At 35.2% G+C, this 13,689-nt stretch overlaps 1 protein-coding gene across 2 annotated transcripts in view; it reads right to left on the bottom strand.

Moving 5' to 3' along the window:
• Positions 1–13,689, bottom strand: part of LOC107079114 (uncharacterized) — a 79,214-nt gene that overhangs the window by 10,593 nt on the left and 54,932 nt on the right. For both annotated transcript variants that reach the window (XM_015361021.2, XM_015361022.2), the window contains exons 4-5: positions 9,902–10,110; positions 7,584–7,654 (exon numbers count right to left, since the gene is read on the bottom strand). In XM_015361021.2, coding sequence (XP_015216507.1) covers positions 7,584–7,654; positions 9,902–10,110 — 280 coding nt within the window. The remainder of the gene's footprint in view (positions 1–7,583; positions 7,655–9,901; positions 10,111–13,689) is intronic.

Genomic DNA, 13,689 nt, shown 5'->3' with positions numbered 1-13,689 from the left:
ATTATAATAATAAAAATATTTATCTTTTCATTACAGTGCATTCGCAAGTTAAATAAATATGACACAATCCTCTACATGAACCTTTTAAGGCATTCATTTTATCTATCATGTTTCTAAGCATTTCGTGTTGAACTAAGAGTGAGGTGTTTCAGGATATTTATTAGATGATCTCAGAAAAGAGGCTAAAGTCAACAACACTGCTAAGCAATTAATCAAACTTACAGTGCGCAGTGTTCAAAAGGAAACTATAATTAAATGCAGAAACAAGAAATTTCCTAAGTCGCTGCTAATGATGAGTTTCTCTTCAACTTGAAAGCTATCTGTTATCACCTGTGTAGACAAGGCATGGAAAAATGAATAACTGTCTCTGCCTCAAGACCTTAACTTTGCTGAAGCTCTTTCTTTCAGAAGTTATATACAAGGGGTCTCCAACCTTGGTTTTAGACTGCTAAAGAGTCATCCTGTTTACTTGCCAGCTGAGTTCTCAATATTATGCTCATATCCATCAATGACTTAATTAGTCAAGATCAATGCAATATTAGTCACTTATTGAAGACATCTGTGGCAACAGAAGGACCTGGGTTGCAGAGAAAAGCCATGAACATAACTAGAAGTTATCCTCCACACTTCGCAGACAAATTCACTGTTTTTTCTCTCTTCTCTTTAATTATTGTACTGCAGTTTGGACAATTAAAGCTCTGTGGCCCCACTGTATGTCTGTGTAGAGGCCACCACTATAAATGAATACTGTGGAAAATGTCATAAATATACTGCATTTGATAATGTTTTACCACATTTAGTTGCAATTATTTATACCATATTAAAAGAACATCAATTCACTGTGAAACTTAATCAAAGCAAAGCGCTTGGCAACTGGTTTATCTGCCCAAAATGACTTTCATGCTGTGTAAAGCAGCAGAATACATACAGTATAGAACTTTACTATATGCCCAGCGGCTGAGGGCAGCTTGTTGTGTTCATGTTCTTATCCTGCAGCATTACAGTACATCTGTCGAATGCACTGCAGAAATGGACTGGATAATTGTTTGTTTAAGTGCAGGAAACCATTCGTTCTTAAAACATACGAATTAGCTCTGTGTCACATTTCATGTACAATATGTGTCTTTAAAGCAACTTTTTATTTAAATGTCATGAATGAACACACATACTACAAAATCAATTAAAAAGGTTCTGAAATCTGCCTGGGCTCCTGTAGGTCTTGAATGGTTGAACAAGGGTTTTTGATCTGACATCTAGTAGGTATTTTATCTCTAGCAACACAGGCTAACCTTGAGATAGACTCAATAATGCTTTCTTAATCTTTTGTTCTGCCTAGTTTGTTATATTATTGAAGGAAGAAGAACAGCTTGAGGTTGTCATGCTCTACTTTTATTGACCACTCTCTGCCAAGTTCATTGTAATGCAGCAGTTTCTGTAGAATGTGTGGATAAATGAAAGTTTTTTTTAATTTTTAAATGCATTATGTATGCATCCCAATACAAACTAAAATGGCACTCTTCAACTGAGTAAACAGTTTGTGAATTCAATGCCTTCCTCCCTTTCTTTCATAATAACTCACAGAAATAAAATGGACTGCTCATGACCCTGATAACTTCTTCCCTAGACAATATATTTCATATATAACTTCAGGGTTTTGCATCAAGAGCTAACAAGCTTTCAATGTTCTTTTTCAACAAGAGCCCAGTAATATCTGTAGTAATTATACACTTAATGTATTAAGAACCATGGATGCGTACTACAAAACCCCAAAAGCACAGGAAATAAAAAGGCATCTTCCTCATTAAGGAACAGCAATACCATTCTAACATTATGTGTGTTTGAAAGTCTGTCAGACTGTGATCTTATGATTCAGAGCTTCTACTAATGACACAGTACAGTTTTGTGTACATTTACCAAATGTTTGCACACGTTCTTCAAAACACAGGATGCCCTTTTGTCCTGACATCGAGCAAAAAGTTGATCTTTGCTGTTTTGTTACAGTAGTTTCATTTATATACTGTAAATGTCTTGTTGATTGTTCATCGTCTCTCTTATAATTTTCAGACACTTGGGGCTTTATTCTATTCCTCATCCCAATTTAATTAAATAACCTAAAATAACTCCTTTGATATCATTTGAAATTTAATTTTGTGATTCTTTCTAACAGTAGTAGTTCATATTTTAATTGTTTCATTGCAGCAATTCATATTTTTATCAAATCATCCACATGCAAAATTTGCACATCAAAACTATGACACACAGAGGACCCAATATATTTCATTTTGAGACCATTTGTGATATAAATTAGAAGAGTGAAGCTATTTCATGATGTAATTTATGAGTGAAATATAACATACATTATTTAACCAATATAGAGTCTGGGTTATGAAAGCAAAAGGAGCACACTATTATTTCTGTAGGTATTTGTGTGAAACTTGGAAGGAATTATTGTCTCACAGATGACTAATTAAATGTTCCTTTAAACAGTGTTAGCCTATTTATCTTTGCAGGCTATGTTTCATAATCATCCCATCTTCCTCCAGAGGTCACAGTGAGTTTGTGTTGTTCATTAGCAGTAATACTACCTAGCATGACACCAGTAAGTCCATAAAGTGAAAGCTGCAGGACGCCAAATTACCCTGGTACAAAATCAATTAACACCTCTAGGGACGTTATTATTGTCACACTGAGACACCTGATATCCTTCAGGAGAGATAAGTGATTTGTGGAGATTAAAATGGTGACTGTAAAACAAACAAAACAGGCTTTAGAGCTTCATGGAAAGACATGGTCTCTCTCCAAGTGTAAGGCAGACACAGGTGTTAAGCTTGCACTGACACATGCGGTACAGTACGTCATTTTTTCTGCAGTACTTTCCAAATAATGCAGACTATCAGCCTTCCAAAATACTTTCATATTTGTATCGTTTTAATATGACATTTCTTGTGTGTGCTATAATTGCAGCAATATAGGTAGGGCAGATTGACAGCGTGATGGATTGTTGATGGTAGGATATGCTTCCCACAGCATTCCATCATGTGTAACCTTTTTCAAAAGCCATGTTCTGTATACTACAGTTTATAGGCCAGACAGACAGAAAGACAACCTCCATTATTACTCACACTCACAAAATAAATGTGAAGCACACTTAAAGCCAACTTTAACGGAAAGACATGTCCCGTAGCAAGATTGATATTCCGTTTTTTGGGGGGGTTGGTATTCAGTAATAAAATAATTATATTTGCTGAGCACGTCACGCAATTAGAGGGTTTTTTTGTATATAAAAACACTACTGCATGACAAAAATAGGCTGCTTCCATATTAGTGTCCTCTACATTCAGCCCTGGCTTTGGTGTTCAGAGGAATGAATTAGACTACTGTCCACATGATAAGACCACTACCTAATTTGCAATAATTTGGCACAACAGGCAGTCAGCTCTCCACAGCAGTCCAAAACCAAAGTTGCGTGAATATTGCATATGTTTTTCAGTCGTGCAGTGGGTACCTGCAATGGTAAAGCAGAATTTGGGAGGAGGGGGTGGAGACACTTGGCAGACACATTAATTCATTGTTGATTTCAAAATGCCAAGCAAAAAACAAGCCTCACAGAAGCACTGTTGAAATGGATGATCAATGGTTTTGTAATGATGTCCTCTAAACTGAACTTCAAGTAGGGTACATTAATTATATAATGTGATGTTTTAACGCCTCTTAATGTAGAGAGTAAGGTTATAAAATTACAGTGATACAAGGGCATGGAACCTAGATCGTTATTTTATTTTGGCACGCTTCGGAGAAAAAAAACGTAATGGAAAGCAGTTTTCAGCATCCCTTGCTGTATTTCTTTTTGCTTATTTTTTATTCAATAATTGAACTCACCAGTCACCAGTCTCAAATGTTTTATTGGAATGCCTCTATAATGATCTAAACAACGAGAAAAACTTGCATTTTTGTGCAAGTTTGTACCTGTGCAGGATCCTCTGTGTTTCTGGCCACATCAGCGTATATTTAATTAAGGTTTCCCTGTTCAACATGATCTAATGTCATTGAACAAGGATATGTTCTTTGTTAGCACTGTTCTTAGCTTTAAAATCCTCTGTGTATAAGAAACCATGGTAACAGAACAGTAGCTAAAGCCAACGAGATAATTAGAAACCCTAAGCAATTGTGTATCAGGAGGGCATAAGTTCCCATGGGTGATATCTGGAAGTCCAATAAGTTTTTTACAGTGTATTTAGCAAACAGACACGTCACATAATCACACATCTTCTGAACCACTCAGGTGTTTTAATCATCAGCACAAAACATCAGCTTTGCAAAAACTTAAATCTCTTTTTGTATCAGAATAGTGAGACCTGAAGTAAAATCTCTGAACATTTTAGTTGGTTAGGACCCTCCTGAACAGGGGCTGATGAGGATTACTAAAACAAAAACATCTATTTCAAACAGTGTGTTTGTGTAAAAACAGAGCTTCACTGACCCATAGCTGGAACAGATGTATAAGGTTCAATATACATTTGTTTCTGTTTTGATTGGTGCAAGGAAAAATCTGTAAAAATAGACGTACTTCCATATTTATTGGAGATTAAGAATGTGTCTTAATATATGACTCGCATTCCTTTTGTTAACAATTTTTTCGTAATTTGAAGTTTTTTTAAGTGAGCAGTATTGTCAGGGGTTTCATGAAAATTGTTCTATACCACTTCCAAGTGAGAAAAGAAATGAGCTCAAGTACATTGATTATATAAATGCAGTTAGCATGTTAACATCACAGGGGGAAAAGCAAATTAGGGCATTTTTATTCATCGTATATATTATATAAAAGAAGCAAGAGGTCATGTGACCTCTGGGGATAGATTTTTCTAAGAAGAGGATAAACATTTTGTTAGTAAAAAAATCATAAAAATGCAACCTTTGTTTTCACCCTTCATATCAGAGATATTGATTTGTTTACTTTGAACAGACCCTTGATACTGTTAAGATAGGAAAGATACACGCAGTCTTAAGAGGCATTCAAAGGAGAGGTTGACTCTAAATGTCTTAACGCTTGCTACAGGGGAACAGGTTTTTGCTACAGTTTTTTTTCTGCTATTGCCCAAATGGAATTCGGAGTCTGAACCAGAACTGTACTGTTAGATCTTGAGAAATTTCCATGTGCTTTGAGAAACCAACTACAGTACATATCATTTTTATTACATTAGAAAAAATCAGAATGCATCCCAGGTAATGCACTCTTCAGATTCTATCCATCTATCCACTGCATCACTATGCTCAGTGTGTTCTAGAAACAAACACTTTTTGCTTAGTGTTTTCTGAACCACTCTTACAGCAAGCTGAAGAACCAAGATAATTGAATTTCATGCAGCTTTCTAAGAAATGGTAAAGAGTCCTGCAGACTTAAAGTAGTGTTTAGATTAAGCAGAAATTCAAACAAATGTAATGGAAAAATAGTATTTTAGACAGACTGTTTGTTAAATATACATGTAACCTTTGCTGTTACAAGATACTGTATCCAAACATGCTGTATCAAAACTGTGAATTCACACATTCATGTACTGTATGAACAGCTATTATCAGCTTTTGAATTATTATTAATGATATCAGAATGTTAAGAACATACTCTGCTGGATGACTTTAGTCAGTATGTATTTACTTTTGATACAATACTTTGTTTTGATTTTTATATTATAAAGTAAATTTTGCATCCATATCCCAAAATCAGGACAGTTATTTGTTTTACATCTGATATCTGTTTTACTAAGACAGTATCAATCTTGTTCCTTGTTGAAGGCTAATCCGACAATATTTTACCACATTACAACAGGTAAATGAAAATATAATAATCTTCAATTTAAAGCAAACATTATTCTGAAATCCCAAACTGATTAATTAGCAACCACGAAGTGTTTTTTGATTATTCACTGGTGTCTGCATAAATAAAGCACAGATAAGGTCTTACAGTGGTTATAAAAAAGAAAACATTTTTTAACTATTTTATTTGTGTTTGGGTTAATAACAACTAAAAGATCAAGCCATCTCCAACAATCATAAATAATATAATAACAACCATTAGATGGTGCTGTGCAGCTACAATACTCTGTTTACTTTCAACTGTACTACCTCAATGCTAAGTTTTTAAGTATTCAACAAAATTCAAAATAGATTCAAACAGCTGTACAATTAATCTACATTACAATGTGAAATAATACCACATGATATTAATCATGATTTAACTAGTAATAACAAAAAAGTTATTTTTCATCCCTAAGCGCTTTTGCTTCTAATACAATTGAGGATGGTTTTAAAATTATCACAATTAATTCCTCTTCACTGGCTCACTCACTTTCATTGTGGTGTCAAAATTTAGTATAATACAGAAAATAACATATGAATGAATGGAAATAGAACAATCACAATGGTGGCGGCAGGGGGATGTTTACATAAGGCTTTTTATGCAAATATGTTTAGCCTTATGAGTTCTTAGCTTGAAGTATTTATAGCACCAAACACGCAACTCCCGATGTTAAATCACAAAGAAATATGCATACGATCATGAAATGCCTTTTAAAGCAGAAGCCAAATGACGCGGCAAGAGAGAATACACATTTTAAACAGGACAAATACAGAAACCTCTGTTTTCTACAGTACATAGATTACTACCTAGGCAAATACATACAGTACTCTATGTCTAGGGTTACATGTTTGTTGCATTTAGAGTAAGGTTACATTTCTTTCTAGCCAGCTGAAGAATGACTTTTGTTGAAAACATTCTGAAATACTTTATTTTTTAATTGAACCTTGCATACAACGCATACAGACCTATTGTACACATGTCCTGTATGTACAGTTTAGTGATATACAGTATCACTACACTGTACATATATAGTATGTGTGGCCGTTTTGTTAAAATATCAGGGTGGGTTTGAGAATTGTCTTTCTAAGTGTAACAGCCAGGAATCTCCCTTCAAGAACTGTGGCTGGTTCCATCTGCCGGCCTGTCCATCAGTCGGCCCTATCCTGCTGTGCCTCTCTGACTGTGTAGAGACCTCTTTGACCCCTTGGCCACACTCCCTACTCGCATGGAGAGGAGAGACACGGTGCCAGTCTCTTCCCTCCAGACCTGCCGCGCAATAACGTGCTAATCCCACAATCAACAGAGCACATTTACACTTATTATCCCCTAAAAACCACCTTCAAATGAATTGTGTTTAATGATTACTTAAAAGAACAACTGTCAGGTTAGGTGGGATTTGAATTGATCACAAAAAGATCTCCGATAACATGGCAGTTTGGAGTTCCATTAGGCAGCACGTCAAAGTAAATAAGGTCCTCTGAAAATATCGAATGCTTTTTTTTTTGTTAAAAAAAGGAAAATGCACTTAAGATTGTAGTTTCTTATGAAGCTGATAAATCACAGGCTGAAATACAAGGCACCACTTAATACCTATATTCAATAATGAAGACTGTGATTAAACTATTACAAAGCATTATAAAAGTCTACGTGCCTGGGTTAAAAAGAGGATTAAGTTAGTAAAAGTCAACTTAAAATACTCAGTTAAAATGATGAGCCCAATGTCACTTACATGGGGTTGTTTTGTCTTTTTGATGGAAATCTTTGGATACTGATGGAGAAAGGTATCTTGTCCTTAAAAGGCTAAAAAAATAAACATAAAGAAATGCATAATGTGAAGAAAAGTAACATTGTATTTTTACTTCTAAAATTTCCAAACACTCATTCAAGGCTTATTAAAGACCACCTACACTCAGTGTTTGCTTAAATATTTTATTACAAATGTTAACTAAATTAACCACGATCTCTTAAACACCATCATTTATGTAAAATAAAACACTTTTTTTTTCCCCATTTAAGCAGCATAAAAGTTGCAAGCTACTGACAGCCTTTCTTCATGAGGGTGAGTATCACTAGGTCATCACATACAGAATATTCACAATCTCCAAACTAGCTGCACAAAACACCAGCCCACAGTTACACCTGCATAAAAAATAAAAGCTTTTAGGCTTTTTTTGTATTATGGTTTATTAAATTATTTCAGTATAATGAATTAAAAAATATCTGCTTTGTATTTAAATATGTCAAAATATACTAGATTTCATGACCATGAGAATACTAAATAAGCATAAAATCAAGAACAAAACATCAGTACTACTGGGTTTAAATGCAGTAAATGTATATTTATGAACCAGAGAAACATTTGCATTTTGTAAACAGAAAACTAAAATGATATAGTTCCTCTTACAAAAAGTATTCCAACAAATAGTCCTTCCAATCCAAGATCATATTTTTGTGACATTCACATTACTGATTTTTTCCACAGAAAATCGCAAATTAGTTTGCAAATGTACATACTGTAGGTCTATTGAAAAGATTCTTAATCATTTCTGCCTTATAAATTTCTCCTTAATGTCAGGTTTTGCACGACTTCAATTCAAGATCCAGACATTTACACATGTGCTAGCTCGGTATATTCTTGGTTTTGCTTTTGCCTGTAATTTGCCTAATATATTCCAATGTGCATAAAAAAACAGCTGTGATACAGTTTTAATATGTTCCATACACAAAACCCAGCAACCTGATGAATGTGCACAGTAATACCTCTAATTACATATTAATTATTTCAAGAAGTAATCAGTAATTGCTTATTAAGACTTGTGCTGTAAAAACATTAATGGATATTCTAACATTCTTTTGTGTATGTGTTTATGTGGAACACTTACAATATGACCTAACTAGGGATCAAATCAAGGCCCTTGGGCAGTTATCTATGAAGGTTAGACTTTATCTACACTAAAGCAAGATACCTTTTTCTCCCAGGAAAAAAATCTGAATATTAAAGCTCTATGAATTAGCATAAAAATCCCTCCAAGTCACATGTCAGAGATTTGACATTTAGCATAAAATCAGCGCTTTATGTAAAATTTCTGAAAGCATAATATGAAAAGCATATAATCACAGCTGGCTCTTACCTTGGGTATAGACTAAAAACAGAGATATATTTATTACCTTCTAATAATGATAGCTAAAACAAAGAAATGAAAATTATTCTATTTACTATCTCATTTACTACAATACATTTCAAAGTGGATTTTAAGTGGATGTTGCCATTCAATGTTAGAGGGCCATTTCCCTGGGTGTGCTGTGGTTATCTTTCACTTAATATATTCACATATACCAGAGGTGATCTTTTATGGCCTTTCAAATGCTCCCTCACAGTGGTGAGAAACTGTGACATGGCTTGACGCATTGTGTTACTCTGATTTCACTTCACAAACTGTTTGCTCTGATTGTCATTGCAACTTAAATGATGATGCTTTGGGACTTTTACTTAGAACATTGCTGAATAGGAAGTAGTGTTTCAAAACAGTTTGTAGCAGCTTGTGGACAACACTGTAGGGTTTGAAGGCTAGGCTGTTACTCCGCGCGTGCTTAAAACACACACTGATCAAACACCAAACTGTAACACTTTCTTCCCTCGCTGCTGCTCTGTCCTCGGTCCTTGAGTCTGTTGTTACAAACCCATCAAAAATAAGCAGTCAGAGAGAACACCACAAATAACCAAGGATTAGGAAAGAGAAAACAGTTTGTTTAAGTGTTTACAAAAGATATTCTTGATTCTGCATTTCTTCACCACAAAATACTTTGAAACCACTGCACAGGGATGGTGAATATAGTATATGGTGTTAGTTTTGTACTCTGTGGAAGCTGGCCCAGACTAAACAACCCTCTTTCCTATACTTCGCTCACTTTATTTCCTACAAAAACTTTGCTCCTGCAAACCAGCTTTGTGGTATCAACCTTCCACCAAAGAAAGTGGAACACCTACAGTAAGTGAGCCTGGATTCTTGTCCTTCCCTGTCTGCTGTGTGTACCACAGTGCAGTACCTGGACCTAGTGGGCCTTCCCAGATGGAGGGCTGGAAGAGCACTCTGTGGTCTCTCAGTCCGCCCATGAGCATCTGATTCAAACACTGTGGCCTGGAGGTATCTATGTGATCTCTCTGGTCTGTAGAAAAGCTGGCCTTCAGGTGAAGTTGTCCTTGCTTTCAATGGCTTCAGGCTCTTAGGCAAGGGCTGACCTGACAGCTGCTCATCCTGAGGAGACAGAAAAGAAAACGGGAGAAAACTCCTGGCGCGCTTCAGGATTAAACTACTGCTCCACTGCTGGGAGTTCATTGTGGATTGCTCAGAAAAAGAACTGCACAGCCCTGCTTCTAGCCACGTTTGAGTGCGAGGTGTTTCTATGGTCATTTCTGCGTCTAAACCTCAGAAGAAAGAACTCTTTTTTTTCATTGAGAGGCTTAATTCCTTTATTCAATTTAGGCACATCATTATTTTAAAAAAATCCAAAACAGAGTGTTAATGTGATTGTAGCCTTTTAATGTTAGTTGCAGGTACAGTATTCTAAGTTGGGCAGAATAAAGCCTATTCGCTGTTCATTGCTATATTTCTATTATTTCTTTCTGGGATCAAACTGTACATACTAAAAGAAAACAATTATGACTTTATAGACCTCACAGGTGGCAAAGTTCCAAAATATCTGACATTATATACACTTACTGTCCACGCAATAGTTAATACGTCTGACATGAAACATATTTGCCTACAATCACAATTAGTGTTTAATCATGTGTTTGACTGATGTATCAATCACATGTTATTTCATTATACCAAACTGCTCTGTTAAACAACAGACATACTTGATATGTGTATGCAGTGTCACAGTTCAAATAAGCACTGAAGCATTTGATCAAAATCTAGTATATTTGAATTTTTGAAGTTTGTGCAAAATTGCATAACTGATGTTAACGGCATATTTGATATGAGTGTCTTGCAGAGTGTTGGCACTGGTTTGGATGTGCTTTGTTTGCGGGCCATTCAGACGAAATGCTCTGTTAAAACGCCTGTTTACATCATCAGCGTCAAAATGTTTAGACTTAGATTTGAACTTTATTTCATTTCAGTCCAAGTGCTTTGCTTTGTATATGATGTAGCCCAATTTTCTCTAAGTTTCTTTATTTTTCTTGATCAAAATTTGACTCTCTGTTGCAAGATGGATTGTATGCACAATGAAAATATAACATGCAGTTTTATTTAAGGTCCTTATTTTGTAACTAGGATTATTACAATTGTAACACTACTGTAAACATTTATGGTACATGTAAGCAATTTGAACTGGAATAGATTTTTTCAGAAACCACTTGTTGGTTGGCAAAAGAAGCTTGTTGTCAGCTACACCACAGTGTCTGAATTTTTTACGGACGTTTTAATTTCCTTTATGGAAAATCTGTTCTTCATAAAAGGACTGTTTGGAAAAAACGTGGAAAAAGTTTATTCATACCATATTTACATTCCTGCTAGTGCCTGGAAAAGGACCAAATTTAAGGACAAGCCAAAAAAACAGTCATTGGAAAACTCATTTAGAAAAGTAATCTTACTATGGGACATAAGTAGAGGAAGAATGAGAAAGGGCAAAAGGTCTGGTTTTGTGACAGGTAAATGTTTAAGAATCTAGCTGTACCATTTAGATTTTGCTGCCTAACTTTATGAAAGTGAAAAAACAACACTGGGTTATTTAGGTTTACCCAGAACAGTCTTCATCCTAAACCTAACCTAGTCCTTTCAAACTGATGGAAAATTAATTTTGCAGTTTAAAGGAACTACTTGCTGTAAATATCGAATAGGAAAAGTCTATGGTGCTATCTGTTGTGAATTAGCGAGTGGTAGTCCCTTTCAGCTGTGCCAACGCCAGGACATACAGTAATGGCTGTGAAACAGTGTCATTTGAATACATTTCAACTTTCTGCTCGGTGTATAATGTGATTTAAGGATTCCTAAGATCCATATTAAGGAGGATACCAACTATCAAGATTTTACTAAAATGTTACACATATGCAGAGATATGGAACACTATGTTTTATTGAAAATTGACTCCACTATTTTTAATTTTATCCATTAATCCATTTTTTAATTTAATCTTTCATTTAACAAGATATGTGACTTGGATGCATGCCACTGCAATTAAAAAAAATCTGAATTTTGATGTCTGTATTAAAAATGATCTATGTCTATAATATAACATATAATATAATAATAACACACAGTTGAACTGTGAAAGGAAAAAAGTAATCCAAAATCCTATATGCTTAATCTCAATGATGGGTGTAAACGCCCTATGATAACTGTAGCAAGAGAACAAAGCTGAAAGTCTGTATTTTCTCATAGGTATGTGCCTAAAATAATGCACCCAAGTGTTCCAATGGAGCCTTGTTCAAACAGAAGGATATGCCTCACACCTGGTGTTATTATTATATTTTTATTGTTAGTGTCTCTCTCCTGTCTATTTAAGCAAAATCAGCACAGACGGTGAGAAATATAACAGTATCCAGGAGTCACAGATGCTTATGAAATAGTTTAATATTCTGGAGTGACAGGACATTCTCCCAGAATGTTTCTAAAATGCGATTGAATTGACCAGTAAGCCCATCATCCCAAATGCTATAGAAATGCTTTCATGTTGTATATGTAGTAAGGCTTAAATGCTTAAATAATCATTGTTGCTGACCGTTTTGGAATACAATTTTGGAATAAAAGGCCTTCTAGAGCCGTGTCAAAAAGATAAACAAACAGCAGAGTAAAATAGTTTACAAAAGTCTGTGAATGATGATGTCAGAATAGAAGCGAATGTTCATTCCAAAAGGCAACATGTGCTTTAGGAACAAGCAGTCATTCTGATTTATGGGAATGTGAATATTAATTCGCTCTCTCTATTATAGTATCTCTGAAATGTATATACAGTATCTACTATTTTTCTGGCCAAATTTAGCTATGTTACTCAGTTGTATCCTTATAGGGACAAAGCAGCTATCCGTAATAGCTTTGACTTTGAAAGAAAGGTGTAGACAGGTGAACAGACCAATAAATACACAGGTTCAGACACTGCTAATTAAATATTGAGAATGTATTGCTTAAACTTGGTAAAGAGAAACGAAGTGACACACTTAAAGTTTTCTGCGTGAATAAATTAGACACATATAAACCACTAAATGAAATTGCTTCAGGATCATTGAAAGCACACTTCCACAATCACTGATCAACTATTGGGCGATTCCCAGCAGTGCCTTTTCTCAGCAGATGTACCTGTCAGGAGACTACAGTTACTTTGCCTTCTGTTACCTGACTAGACAACTATTTTACTGCCAGCTAGGCCAGGCAGACATTAGTCTCACAGCATTTCTTCCCTAATTTTTGTCTCTGAGCATTGAAGCAATAAGACAGCACACAGGCAATTAATAATAGATTACCAGACTGGGGCAAATCCTATTTTTTGGCAAGCCAAGACTCCGGTAGCAGACTGTCTTATTATTAGTAAGCCTCACTTAAGACAAATGAATATGGAGGGGGAGGAGGGGATGGATATTTAGATATATCATAACATGTGTATTTAAAAAATGTTCAGGAAACAGTTGTCTTTCTCACACAATAATACTGTACATCTTAGAAATTCAAAACCAACCACTTTTTCCTAATGATGCAGATTATCCTGAATGGAATAATAATTAGAGGACTGAAGCCTGTAAGGTGAAGGGAGGGAAGAGAAGTCCTACTAAATGCATCCCATTCACTGCAGCAATGCATTTGTACGTTAGTTTTTCTGCTTTTAACCAAGAACCA

This window comes from Lepisosteus oculatus, chromosome 13, assembly GCF_040954835.1.
Source record: "Lepisosteus oculatus isolate fLepOcu1 chromosome 13, fLepOcu1.hap2, whole genome shotgun sequence".
Classification (NCBI taxonomy): Eukaryota; Metazoa; Chordata; class Actinopteri; order Semionotiformes; family Lepisosteidae; genus Lepisosteus; species Lepisosteus oculatus.
Note: the sequence above shows the minus strand (reverse complement) of the source record. Positions and strands in the feature narration are given on the sequence as shown.